This window comes from Poecilia formosa, unplaced genomic scaffold (genome assembly GCF_000485575.1).
Source record: "Poecilia formosa unplaced genomic scaffold, Poecilia_formosa-5.1.2 Scaffold218, whole genome shotgun sequence".
In the NCBI taxonomy this organism is placed as follows: domain Eukaryota; kingdom Metazoa; phylum Chordata; class Actinopteri; order Cyprinodontiformes; family Poeciliidae; genus Poecilia; species Poecilia formosa.
The window spans coordinates 1,165,808-1,180,553 of NW_006800157.1; the positions used below are offsets into that span (position 1 = coordinate 1,165,808).

Genomic DNA, 14,746 nt, shown 5'->3' on the forward strand with positions numbered 1-14,746 from the left:
AAAAAAGACCAATTCCGTTGATACCTGGCCTCCTTTTCACCCTCCCTCTGCTCCTGCAGCGCCTGTTATTTTGTTCCAGTACGTTCTTATTTATGCCTGGCTGCACTTCCTCTCATGTTCCTCTCATTTGTTCAACCAGCTCTTTACCCACAAGTCCTTCTGTCCCTGGAAAATGAGTTGTTATTTCCAACCTTTACCTTCCTTTAGACCAGAGCTGCCACCTCTTTACTCTTTGTCCGCCTGCTTTCTGTGACTTCCTCTGCCCTTTGACTGAATTTGGACCGGTACTATGGTTCAAATGGCAGTCTGATCAGAACCCTACAAAGGAAGACCTGGATATCCCACACCAGAAGAAGCTTAAACAACTTGTAGATGATTATCTGCATCAGAAGTTCAGTGTTGGGCAGTTCTAGCTAAAATCCTAGTGGAACTAATGTTTATAATTAATGCTTTATGATTAGCATGGCTAACACTAAGGCACTAATAATTAGTTCCACTAATGCTAAAGCACTAATCAATAGTTCTACTAACCCTAAAGCACTAACCATAAACATTAATTCCACTAATTCTGAAGCACTAATAATTAGTTCAACTAACTCTAAAGCACTAATAATTGGTTCAACTAACTCTAAAGCACTAATAATTAATTCAACTGACTCTAAAGCACTAATAAACATTTGCACAGTTTGTACTAATGTTCTGCACCAACACAGTATTTAGTGGGCGCTAATTCTAAAGCACTAACTTCAATCCAGATGATATCTACCTTCAAAGACTGCAACCCTCATGCACCAGTTTAAGTTTGACGTTATGATTTCATATACATATTCCATAATCCCCTTAAATATTGTATTCATGTTTATATCTTGTTCTCCACTGTCCTTGTTTTATTTAGTCTCTGTATGTTTCTTATTTGAAAAAGAAACAGAAATGCTGTGTAAACAGTCTTCACCCACTTCAAAATAAGAGCATGAATGTGAACATGAACTACTTGATTTTTTGGCTCCAGTAGCCTTTATTTGATAGAGAATTGACAGGAAAGTGGGAAATGAAAGAAGGGGGGAAAACATGGGCAAAGGTTGCCAGGCCGGGAATTGAACCTGCGACAGCAGCGTCGGGGAGTAAGGCCTCATATGTGGGTTGTGCTTAACCCCTGCGCCACTACAGCACCCCTAACTATTGATTCTTAACGATCGATAAATAAAACATCTACAGAGATTTAACATTTTATTCAGCTGAAAGTTTAGAAAACAGACAATAATTTATCCAGAAAAGCATTTATTCACGGGAAGCTAAACAAGCCAAATGTTTTCAAAGTTAGCAAAAGTGATAAACAGGAAATTACCTCTGCTGTTAGTGCATTAGCAGATTACCTGGCATGCTCACCACTACAGGTTTGCATACTCTCATGCCTGACATGGATGTTATATTAACCTTTAAAACCAGGTTGTCACACCCAGACAAAAGGAAATTGCTTGACTTGGATTCACTTTTGATTTTTGGAAAAAGACTTAAAACTTTGGACTTGTCCCTAAAAGACTTGATGGTTGACTTTGAATTTGGTGAAAATTATTTATGAGCCTCTCCGGTGGTGGTGAATTAATATATTCCTTATTATTAATAGTTTAATATTGGGTAATCATTGCACCTTGTCTAAATGAATTATTAAAAGCTCTGAAATAATTTAACAGTGATAATGATGAGTGCCTTTACCACATCCATGCTTTGTGTATAATTTGGACACTTACCATTACCCTCAGCAATGACCTAACCTCTTATAACATCACCTTTCCCTCCTTGTGGCCTCTTTCCTGACATCTTTTTTGTCTTTTGTTCTCTTGTAAAGTCAGTTTAACATTCACTAATACCTCATGCTACTTTTAAAGTGATATCATGAGACTCAGGTAACAGTAAACGGAGAGGTAATGTCAGCGGTCGACTCTTGAAGCCTTGTTTTTAGTCTTTTCTCCTCAGCCCCCCGTTTAAAGCCTCCTTTGTGACGAAGATTGAGTTTTTTTCTTCTTTGGCAGAACTTTTAGACTCACTTGTACAACTGATGCAACAAACATCTCTAATGAAAACAAATGAACCTTCTTGTAGTTTTGACACAAAGACGTCCCCGCCCAGCTCCGACTAACAGCGCAGACTGTATCTTATGCCAGCGCCAACGTAGTTCAGGCGTTTCTGTGTGTGTTCGCCTCTTGGCTTCCCTTTGAGTCCTACAAAGACGTGAATTAAGCTGCTATGACCTATGAAACAATGCGGGGGTTTTCTTGGAAACCTTCTGAGGACTTTAGATAGAAGCAGCTAAGAGTTTAGTCAAAAATACTAAAAGACTAAGGCAAGAGTGAGTAGTTTTAACAGAGAGCAATCACAACTGTTTGGTCTCAGAGCAGGTTTGTAAATTAGAAATATGTTAAAAAAAACAATCTGAAAATACCTTATAGTATGGTGAGAAGTAAACATTTAGAAATACACGAGACTGTGCAACTATGGCCTGATGTCAGTGTGAATTTTGTACATTTTTACATTTCTATTTGAACCTCAACTGCTTCTAAAAACAGCCCAGGCGCTTAAAAAACACCCAGCGCGTTTCTGGTAATACGTTAATGTTTTTTTTTTTGTTGTTGTTTTTTTTGTTTTGGCATTTGGAAAATGAGACGTTTCAAAATCTTTTCGAATGTAACGTCACAAATCAGTAGGTATGGCCCGTCACCTAGCAACCCCTGACAAGCCCAGCCTGTTACCTAGCAACCTCAGTGAAGCCTAGTCCGTTACCTAGCAACCCCAGACAAGCCCACCCCATTACCTAGCAACCTCAGTGAAGCCCAGTCTGATTTTTTTCTTTTGGATTTTTTTGTTGATTGTATGTTTTTTCCTGTATCTGCAGGATCTGTTGTATAATTATTTTTGTTTGTGTTTCTGAATTTGCATCATTCATGTATTTGCTGCGATATTATTATATTTTTTTTTGTCTCATTTGTACTTGTTGGTGCCTCTTGGGAGAAAGTGATGGGGTGTTGATGCTTTTCTTGTAAAACTGTAAATGTTACTTGTATAATTGACACAACCAGTAAGTTTCTTCTGGATATTTTATAATGTCATCCTTGAAACACACAAAGACATAAAAATTTCCTCATAGGTTAGGGCTTTTTGAGGGAAGAAAAGAATGCTTTCTTTCTTCTGACTCGTCCATTTTTTCCACTTTATTTCATTCTATTGCTTTGAAGTTTTTACACTTTATTTCCCACGTTTTTAATCTCTTGTTTTAGATTTCTCCTTTATTTTTGGTCTTCTTATTTAATCACGTCCTTCCCTTTAATTTCAGGTGTATGACCAGGAGTTGGAGAAAGTTGAAGGATTTGAGGGTCTGTCTGATTTCTGCCAAACATTCAAACTGTACAGAGGAAAGACTCAGGATGAAGGAGAAGACCCTTCAGTGGTGGGAGAGTTCAAGGTAGAAGCCTAAATGGAGGCCACCTTTCAAGCTCTGATATTTGGTTCCAGGTGTTTATTAAGTGAAACCCGTTTTGTGACGCCTCCTCTGTTATCAGGGTATGTTTAAGATCTACCCGGTGCCAGACGACCCGTCAGCTCCTGCTCCGCCCAGGCAGTTCAGGAAGCTGCCTCCCAACGGCATCGAGGACTGTGTGGTCCGGGTCTACGTCATCCAGGCCCAAGGACTGCAGCCCAAAGATGCCAATGGGAAGGTGAGTCTTTGACACACCTACCTGGAAACAGATTATTTTATAGTTAGATTTAAAATGAAACGTCCCTGTCTTTTTAGTGTGACCCTTATGTCAAGGTCACCTTGGGGAGGAAGACCATCAGTGACCATGAGAACTACATCCCCTGCACCTTGGACCCGGTGTTTGGACGGTGAGTGATGTTCCTTTGCCCTGCTGGTTTGGAGAAGAACCCAAAGGTTCACTAAGGAAAACCCGATTCGTTCCTGAAATACGCCGATGGAAGAATGTGAGATTATTTAGTCATCCATCCATCCATCCATCCATCCATCCATCCATCCATCCATCCATCCATCCATCCAACAACCAACCAATCATCCATTTGTACATCCATACGTTCATCCATCTATCCATCCATTAACCAGTCATCCGTCTGTAGATCCATCCAACCAATTATCCATCTTTCCATCCTTCCACCAAACCTTCCAACCAACCAACCATCCATCCAACAACCGGTCATCCGTCTACTCATCCACCCATCTATCCACCAGCCAGTTATCCATCCATTCATCCCTCGATCCATCTTTCTCTCCACAAACCCATCAATTCGTCCAATGACTGACTGTTTCTGTATTTCAAGTCTGATCCCTGTAGGAATATTCACTGTATATTGTTATTCTGTGTTTTGTATTCACGCCTTAGACATTGGCTAAAAAAAGCCCTCATAACGTAGAAACTTGAGCCTGAAACTTAGATATAAAAACCTGGAGGAGCTTTAAAGTCTTGTAAGACTCTAAAATCTGATATCATTAAATATGACAAACATCAGTGGGACAAATAGCTGTGCAATCTTCAAACCAACCATTTTTGTAACAATAAAAAGAAGAAAGTCAATTCTAAAGTCCAAAAGTTCCTGTTATAGCAGTTTGCTCCATGCTATGTTTGCGTAACACGAAATAAGATGATCTGGTCAGGTGAGGTCAAACTTTTAGCTTTTTTTGCCGACATTCAAAGCAATATGTGGAGTACTCACATTAGTCTAAGCACACCATCACTATGGTAAAACATAGCAGTGGCAGCATCATGTCATGGTCAGGATTTACTTCAGCGGGGACGTGGAAGCTGCTCTGACTGGATGGAAAGATCCAAATACAGAGCAGTCATTGAAGAAAACCTTCTGGAGGCACTTTACAGTTCTGCACCACATCCTGTTGGTCTCTCCCATTAACCCCCAATAAAACACATGGAAGTAGGACAAAATGGTCATAGGGGTGTGAATATTTTCAGAAGGCAATGTATAACTTTACATCTCACCTACCTCTGAACTCTGTCTCATTTAACGTGTTCACTGGTGGGTGGATTTGCTTTTTCCAGCCCAAAGCATGACTCAGATCGAAGGCAATCTTTTCCATGAACACATCAAACATGCTAACAATGAGCCACTAATGACTGCATTTATTACATCACCTCCAATAAGCTGACAGATTTATCTTGTTCTTGTTAATTAGCCACTACATGCTGATCTCCTCGTCTTTTGTTTTGTCTCTGTGTTGTTTTCCTGCCAGTAGGGGTCAGTACACACAAACCAATCAGATCTGGAGAGAGAGCTGATCACAGGCAAAAACCACACAAAGTGACCAAACTAAGGGATCATTCTTTAAAACAAAACATCCAAAATAATCAATTTCATATCTATATCACTGTCCAGACCTACAGTTTAATAAAAGGTAGAGTAGAAATATCCTCCACTGGGTGCATTCAGGTGTAACAGCAACATTGGGGCATGGAGGTTCACAAAAACAAACAAAAAGTGTTAAGAATGTTTATAAAAATAAGATAAAGAATAAAAATCATATTGATAACATTCTGCACAATATTATAATTTTAAGATACTTTGCAGTTATCAGAAATAGCAAAGCCCAAGCTGAGTCATGTTCCAAGATTGCATTTTTTTAAAGATACATATTGTGCATTTTTATTTGCGGATTATTCTAATCTAACATGCCAACTCCAGGAAATTTGCTAATGATCATATAGTAAAGAGACAAAGCAAAATGTCAATATTTAATATTTTTGGCCTGTGTGCATCCTTTTTTTATGGAGGTTTTCCTTCTGTTACTACATGCTTGGGGATGATGACTGCCTTTGGTTTTATTTGTTAGCATAGCACGCTAATTCTTAAATGTGCATTTAAATGAAAAAGAGAAGCAGTGCTTTGCTATTAATTGTCAATATTACAACAGGGATACCAAGGTCCAGTTATATCACCTTTTACAAGTCAGTGAAAGTTTTAATAAAAAAAAGCAAGGGAGAGGGAAGTAGGTCAGCTAAGCTAGCTTGACTTTGACAATCTGAACATGTAGATGTTCTCAGTCAGTTGCTATGGCAATGGGTGTGTATAGAGTAACTGACACAGATTGTGAGAAAAAAGAAGAATATAAGTGGTTTTGAGTTGTTCTGCACTGATTTAATACCTAAATCTCCAGGTTTCATTTAGTTAACAGCGTTGTTCTACCAGCTTTGGATGGCAAGCAACAGAATGGTCTTTTTGCCCTCCAGCGTTGTGCTCATGCATGAAATTTCTGGACGTAAACAACAACATTAGCTTCTGTTTGTGTTTCCAGGACTCGGAAACGGAAACATTCGGTTCAGTTGAAGCTGCTTTGTCTGCAGGTTGTTCGAGCTCACCTGCTCCCTCCCTCTGGAGAAGGACCTGCGGGTGATGTTGTATGACCACGACATGCTCACCAAAGACGAGAAGATCGGCGAGACGCTGATCGACCTGGAGAACCGCTTCCTGTCCAAATATGGAGCCACGTGTGGCCTGCCGCAGTCCTACTGCATGTGAGTAAACACACCCACCTCTAACTGGGATTACGTCTTCCAGAACTTCACTTTCTTACAGATTTCTGTTTTTAAATATTAGATCAGGGGTAAACCAGTGGAGGGATCAGCTGACTCCCAGGCAGCTGCTCTGCAGGCTGTGTGAGCGACGAAACCTGAGGAAACCCGTGTATGAAGACGAAGCAGTCTGGTTCAGAGGGCAGAGATACACGGCCGCAGACCTGGGTGAGCAACATCCGCTCAAAATAAAACGGCTTCCTCTTTTATGACTTTATCACTCCTCCTTGATGTTTGTTGACATTTCATCCTGCAGATGTAGAAATGGTTATGTTGCCTTTCGTCTAAATGTGAAAATGTGGTTGAAAGGTGAAAAGGCGTATGTTGAACTTTAACTGTGGTCCAAAATGTGGTTGCGGTTGTTTAAATGGGCCGACCAAGCCTGAAGTTTTGAGGTTTTTATTTAGGCTGAATTTAGCTGGGACCTTTTGGGGGGAAAGTCAAATTTCAACGTTTTATTTTCTGGTCTAACCAAAGATAAGGACTGACAGACCTTAAACAGATGTAAAAACAATCTCCATTGACGTCCAGTGTGTGTAGTTGTTTCTGTAGTTGTTCTTACAGCTATGTTTCGGTCCTCACTACAGCATTTCCATCAGGTTAAAGACCTTACCCAGCCACTATGCACCTCTTGTCAATGCCTTGACTCTGGTAAACAGTTATTACAGTGGTTTCCAAACGACAAAAAGCACAAAAATATGACAGGAAAACAGAAGTACAACTTTGAAAAGCAGAAGTGGAGCCTTCTGCACAACCAACAAGAATTCATCAAGTGGTTTCTGGATGGTAAGTTGACAACAAAGCACGTTTTCCAGCAGCCATTGTACTGCCTACATTAAAAAAAGAAAACGTATAAAAAAAAAAGAATTAATTTGTTAGAAGTAATGAAATTAAGTTTATCCAAGTGAATATATCAAGTTTATTAAGTTGTCACGTTACACAAATGTAAATAAATTAATTTGGCAAATTTGATCACATGCAACATATTAACATTTTTAAGTTGGGGCTCTTTTCTAATTTTTTCATTCCATATTGTGGTAAAATCAGCTGACCAAATGTGCTGGAACGCTGCTTAGGTTGCTAGGTAACGGAGCTGGGGTTGCTAGGTAACGGAGCTGGGCTTGGCTGGGGTTGCTAGGTAACGGTGCAGTGCCCATGGAACGTGACAAAGTCAGAGATTCACATTATCTTTATTATTTTTAAACATAACATCAGGGATACACCGCATAACAAAAAACTATGATGCATATCGGGTCACAAACAGAAACAAACTGTAAAGGAGGACAGGATAAGAACCAACAAGTCATAGTTTCCTCAACTCTGAAGCGATCTGCGCCATCTTAGCAGTCAAGCGCAGCACAAAGCTTAGAGGAACTATGGCTTCGAGACGAACAAAAAATACATATCGACACTCCTGATCAATGTTTGAGAGAAAGATGTTTGACCAAAATTGCTAAATATTTCAAACTTTAGACTTTTTGGATAAATAATGAAAATGGCGAAAAACATTAAGTTATTATCAAAAAGGACAGCTGGGGTTGTTGTTTTTTTTGTTTTTTTTAGTACTTGGTCTGTTGTTAGATCAAAATGGAAGTATAAAAATGTGAATGTTGCACAATAGTTTCACTTTAAATCAACCAGTATGAAGTTGACCCTTCTTCCTGACCTTTTTATTTCACCTTTTCTTCCATTATTTTCAGCTATTCTATTATTTTATTATCGTAGATTAATCTCAAGAAATCTGTAATAAGCAGCTTAATTTCAGCCCTGATGCTCCCTCTCTCTCCGGCTCGGTTTCCTCCTCTTCCCCTTACTTCTGTGAGGAGCTGAGGAGGAAACCGCTGGACCACCTGAGGAGCAGAGCCAGGAGATAAATGTTCGGGATCCATTTTGGCCCCTGAACCGAGGCCACACGTGCTCCAGGGCCGCCGCCGCCGCGCCGCGACTCGAGGTCACGGCTGTCGGTTTGGTGATTTATGGTGCAGTCGTGTGTGTGTGTGTTTGCCAACATCCACATCGCGGTCGCCTGACGGTCAGCGAGGAGCGATGCCACGTTCTCTTTCCACGGTTGTCGCGGTTACCGTGCGTCAGCTCACTGCCCGCCGAGCGGATGCGCTAACTGGACGTCTCCCCTTTTTTTCCGACTTATTAGTTTTTGTTCCTCCATTCAGCTGAAGTTCTTTTTTTCACCTCACATCCAGAATTAAGTCTGTTTGAAATATTCTTTCCTTCTTTTCTCCTCCATCATGGCTACAAACTTTACACTTTAAATGTGAACCAAAAGGTAAATTTATGACCCTCAGGCTCACATTTCAGCATCAGCTCTGAAAGTAAAACCAGGATCTTTAGCTGATTAGTTGTTGGTACCAATTTGTCGGAGCTTTTCGAAGTTCATTTGGAGTTTATTTTATCTTTATTGATTCCCAAGGAAGTGAATTTTCCAATTTCAGTAAGATATTAGCAGTAGACCTGAGCATTATTATAAATAATACAACTGTTAAAAACTCAGAGAAAAGTTAAAATGACTGGAATGAAAAATGGAATAATGCTAAATAATAAATAAATAGTAAGAAATGCAAAGAAATGAGTAAAAGATCATTATAATAAAGGAAATACACAAACTAAAATTCAACAATGATGGATGAATCCATTATAACAGAGATGATTATCAACCTTGGTCACTAAAAATAAAATTGTATCTCATGAGTTTCACGTAGTCGACCCAAATTTATCGTCTTAAACTAAATTGTTTGGTCTTAAATGCTGTTCATTTCCATTGTACACACATTAAATGTTATATCCATTCAGTAATCCCGGGCTGGTTTGTTCTGTAATGTTTCCTGTCATGATAACAGATTTTTCCCAGAAATTATTGCGATAAACTATATAATATTGTCATTTCCATGGATTATAATGGTAATGGCAAAATAATGCAGTAACACGTTCTCATAAATTAATAAACTTGAAATTATAATGAACATTTAACACTGGAATATCTAAATAAAATGGTCTTAATTAATTTATTATTTTTTGACACATTGAACATCCAATGTGTGGTTTGGGTTTTCTTCCAGAACTTTCCAAAACTTCACATGGAAAACTCTTCCTGTCTGATTCTGTAGTAATATAGAAAAAACTCCAGAGTCTCTTTGACTTTCCCAGTTTTCTCACCTTAATCCAGTTTATCAAATCAGAATCTTAAATTAAATATGGAGGACTAAAACAAAATGACACAAACACATTTTCTTTCTCACTGTCTGAAGTTAAATCAGTCTAAACTTTTTGTTTTGGGTAAGGACATTTTATTTAAATAGCACATTTTCAGCAACAAGGCAGTTCAAATAAATTAAAAGAAAATACAAACTAAACAACAAAACCAACAGAAAAACAAAAAGGTAAAAGTAGAAAACTAAACACTGGTTCCCCATGTTTAATAAGAACAAGTGGTCCATAGTTTATAAACTAGTAGGTTTCTCTGGATTCTTGTTGTCCTGGGTTCAGTTCCAGATTTGTACAACATAACGCTAAGTGTTGGTTCTGCATGTTTGATTCTTGTTAAGTAGTTGGTACTTTCTATGTTTGTAAAGCAGTTTCTCTACGTTTTGCTCCGATATTGACAGTATGAAGCTTAGGTCAGGTAGATCTGATCAAAACCAACCAATAAACCCAAACAGAAGCATAAAAACGTTCAAAATGTGGGTTTTATTTCCTTTTCTCCTCTCTCCTCTATCTCCGGTTCTCTTTTTCCTCGCCGCCCCTTCCTGTCCTCCTCAGTCTTTCCGTCCTCTCCTCTCTCAGATGACTCAACGTTATCGGTCATAAACTCTCGACGTTGACCTCAGACGTTCATAATTTCACTTCTCCTGGAAAATTCCTGGTTTGGTTGCGACACAGAGACCGCGCAGCGTGAATAACGAATTGGTCCTGCCCCAGTTCCTCCTGTTGACCTTTCTAAAACCAAACTCTGGCGTGTTTCAGATGACAGAGACGTGTCCAAGCGATACCTCGGTCCGGTCAAGGAGCGGCTGTCCCTCCACATCCTGAGGAAAATGGGCCTGGTACCTGAGCACGTGGAGGTCCGACCGCTCTACAGCCCGCTGCAGCCCGACATAGAGCAGGTAGCAGGCACGCTCTCACCCTGTAGCTCCAGCTGTGATTTCTGCCTCCTGATTGGCTGCTGGTTGTGTCCGTCAGGGGCGACTGATGATGTGGGTGGACGTCTTCCCCAAGTCCCTTGGACCGCCCGGACCCCCGTTCAACGTTACGCCACGCAAGGCCAAGAAGTAAGAACCCAAAACAAAAAGCTCTGGGTGGCTTCACAAAACGCTAAAGAAGTCATAGAAAGTTAAGTGGAAGGAAAAAGTGTGGTGAGTGCACCAGAAAGAGGGAGAACAGCAAAATCCAACCAGGATTTTCAAATTAAAAGCTGGCTTGTGCAGCAAAAATTTAATTTGTGGTTTTAAAGATTTTAATAAGCCTTTCCAGAGGTCATCAAAGGTCAACCTGTCAGGATAACAAATGGCTGGACAATAAATTGTCCCCGAAATTATTGTGATAAACGATGATTTTGTTGTTTTGACATAATTTTTAAGTAATATAATGGTAGTCACATTAAAAGACACATTCGCAAATGTTTATAAACTTTAAATATGTTGAACATTTAACACTGAAACTGGAGGATATTTTAAAATATTCAAAATAAACAAACAAAACAACAGAAAGAGTAAATTAAATGAATTATATAAAATCTCTGTAAACAAAATTATCCTTCAAAATAAGAGGCTAGTTGACACCAAAACATCAGAATGAAAACTTTAAACATCTAGGTTTTGGTAGAAAAATGAGGAAAAACTACAAATCAGGCAAATGGAAATAATCAAATTTATTTTGATTCATCATGCGATTAATTGATTTATTGTTTATTTATGAAGTCAAATGAAATATGCTGCTAATCAGCTGTGCTATTTTTGTTTACTTTTTTTACACCAGAGACCAACCTGCTGCAGAGTTTACTGACCCAGTCTCTTCATCTTGTGCATGTGGCTGGTTGACCTTTGATGACCTCTAGAAACATTTATCAATATCTTTAAAGTGATGGAGACACAAAACTAGCAAAAATAATCTACATATTAGAAGATTCTCACTTTCTGGAGTGAGTCACAGAAATATTATTTTTTCTTACCAATGCTGTGATTTTTTGTTTTGTTTTTTTGTGCCTTTAGTAACATTAAGACACATTTTATTTTTTATTCAGTTGCCTTCAGGTTGGCGGTTTCTTCTAAATCGAAACCTTTTTCTAAATATTTTAAACTTTAAATTTAGCTGTAGACTTGGTTTGAACTTCATATTTTATGTTTATATTCATACTCATTGTTGTGTTTTTGTGTGTGTTTCATGCACTGGGTGACGGTCAACAACTGGCCCTTTAAGGGCTTAATAAAGACCTGATATTCTCACTGCTGCTACTAAAATGGAGTTTTTCATCTGACTCAGACGTAAAATTTGCTTAAAGTTTGTCCAAAGCAGCTTCTGTTATAGGAAAAGTCTAAAACATAATGACACATTTTTCCCAACAGGGCACCACAAAGCATTCCCACCACAGAACAACAGCGTGGTCTTTGTGCTTCTGGTATTAAAATGTGACCATTCATTACTTGTCATAAGGACAACTTTGGGTTTTGGTGAAAATCTTGTTCGTTTTATACTGAAGTCTTTGTGGCAGACGAGGGAATTTCATCATTTAGCGTCGCGCAGAGTAATTTTCCTATTATTTGGAAGGAAACTGATCCCTGTGCAGCTAAAACTGGTGTTGTGAATGTTGTAAAAAATATTTTTTTAGCTTTGCTGCCCTTTTAACCAAGATTTCTTTTTAATTTTGTTTCTATTCCAGATAAATAGTCTCCGGAGCCTCAAGTGGCTCTAGTAACTTTAGCAAAAAATTTAAAAAGAACCAGTTTATGTTTTTAAACTTGGATATAAAAACAAAATCTGTTTTTTTTTTGTTTGTTTTTTTTGTGGGGGAGGGGGGTGAGGATGTGTTTTTGTTATTAACTTGAAATTTAAGTACTTTTTTTAGTTTAGTTTTTTTTTTACATAATTTTCCATCGTTTTGTGCTAAATGTTATATTTATTTTTATTATTATAAGTCCTAAAATACAAGAAAATGGTGCTTCTTTAAAAACAACAAATTGCCTGTAGTAGATATTTACATAAAATTATATGTTGTCTTTTTTCAAAAAGTCGTGACATTTGGTGGCTCTAACCAAGTTTCTTTTACTGGCCCAAGAGTAAAAAAAAAAAAAGTTTCTTTAAAAAAAAAAAGGATAAACTTGGCATTTTGACCACTTTTCTACATTGAATGTTGTAGAATTATTTAGAAAGAAACCCTCAGTATCACCATTAATAACAATAAACCCTTAATTCATGACGTTACAGTGGAGTCAGTTCATCCCTGTCCATCTGAATTTGATCACAATAATATAAAAAATATTTTTGCTTCTAAAAGATTCTAAATTAAGCAGAAATTAACAGTTTCTGTAAAATTTATATAAATTATGATGTTTATTTTAAGATTTGGTAAATTGGGGCTAATTTGAAACCACTAAATGAAGGCAAAGTGGTATGTGTTGAAAATGCATCAACAGGCATTAGTGACCTCTTATTTATTTATTTTAATCTTTGTTCACTAATCCAATATTTTAAAACGTTTGGTTTTCAAAACCACCAAAACTTTCAAGTCTGGTTATTTTTTTGCTGTTTTATTTTAATGAGATGCAAGACAACTAATGTGTGGCTCCTCTAGACTAGCAGCAGCAGTTAGCAAACACCTGGTGGAACGACACATCTGCTGATGTCCTGCAAATGGTTGTAAATGGCATCATGGAGAAGCATTGTTGTGATAGGGAGCGTCTGTTAGGCTAGGAGCTTCTTAAAGAGACAGAGCCACAATTTGCAAAGTCGAATTTCTTATTAAATATATAAAGCATTTTTATAACAACTGAAGGTAAAATAATTTAGCAACTAACTCCACTAATGTTGCTGGATTGAGAGCAATAAAAACAAAACTACCACTAGATTTATTTTGTGTTTTTCTATTTCTGCATGAGTTCAGGAATGAGAATTATTATAACTGTAGTAATTCTAATATTTCATTTTAATTAAAACCATTTTAATCAATTTATTCAGTTGAAATTTGAGGGCTAAGCGGACAACGACACCTTTCTTCTTGAACTTTGATGATTTTTTTGTTTTTTTAGAAAATTAGCAACATTTTTATAATAAAGGACATTGATGTAACTCGATCAGTTCCTGAGCTGCTTAGTTTTCCTGCAGGTTCTTCCTGCGTTGCATCATCTGGAACACCAGCGACGTCATCCTGGACGATGTCAGCGTCAGCGGCGAGAGGATGAGCGACATCTACGTCAAAGGGTACGACGGTTTGGTTCAGTTCTTCCTTTTCTTATTCAGTTTGAGACGTTTGTTGAGTTAACCAGGAAACCGTCTGCGTTTCTCAGCTGGCTCGACGGACATGAACACAACAAGCAGAAGACGGACGTCCATTACCGCTCGCTGGGCGGCGAGGGAAACTTCAACTACAGGTTCCTGTTTCCCTTCCACTACCTGCCAGCAGAGCAGCTCTGTGTCGTCGATAGGAAGGTAAACCTGTCATAAAAGTAGGGATATTAATTTAAAACGACCCATTTTTCCAATAATCAAACACGTTTCCAATCAGATTGAAGTTATTTATCCAACTCGCAGTGCGTTACTATGTCTTTCTGTTTAGGAAATATTGTTGCTTTCCTCTTACCTGTATGATAAATTGACCCAGAAGTTATTGTGATAAACAATAATATTGTTTTGACTCCAGATTAAACTAATAATAATAATAATAATAATAATAATAATAATAATTGCTTTTTAGTACAAATATATCCACTCAAAGACAAAAATACTTAAATTTTCTAAAGAACATTTAACACTGGAACTGGAAAAATATTTTAATATACATAATAAACAGAACAATAATTAAAATGGATTATGAAGTCTCTGTATCCAAAACTGATTTTCAAAGAATGGTAAATAGGTAACTTAGACAGGGAAAACAGGCAAAAGAGGCAGGTAGTGCAAACTAACTACTTCGTACTGGGTGTTAAATGTTT

General features: G+C 38.0%; 1 protein-coding gene across 11 annotated transcripts in view; it reads left to right on the plus strand.

Annotated features, from left to right (window-relative positions):
• dysf (dysferlin, limb girdle muscular dystrophy 2B (autosomal recessive)) overlaps positions 1 to 14,746 on the plus strand; it is an 86,205-nt gene that overhangs the window by 60,452 nt on the left and 11,007 nt on the right. For all 11 annotated transcript variants that reach the window (XM_016679727.1, XM_016679729.1, XM_016679733.1 and 8 more), the window contains 9 exons: positions 3,329 to 3,457; positions 3,555 to 3,710; positions 3,788 to 3,879; positions 6,360 to 6,530; positions 6,613 to 6,755; positions 10,566 to 10,705; positions 10,782 to 10,870; positions 13,920 to 14,015; positions 14,102 to 14,243. In XM_016679727.1, the coding sequence (XP_016535213.1) occupies positions 3,329 to 3,457; positions 3,555 to 3,710; positions 3,788 to 3,879; positions 6,360 to 6,530; positions 6,613 to 6,755; positions 10,566 to 10,705; positions 10,782 to 10,870; positions 13,920 to 14,015; positions 14,102 to 14,243 (1,158 nt within the window). The remainder of the gene's footprint in view (positions 1 to 3,328; positions 3,458 to 3,554; positions 3,711 to 3,787; positions 3,880 to 6,359; positions 6,531 to 6,612; positions 6,756 to 10,565; positions 10,706 to 10,781; positions 10,871 to 13,919; positions 14,016 to 14,101; positions 14,244 to 14,746) is intronic.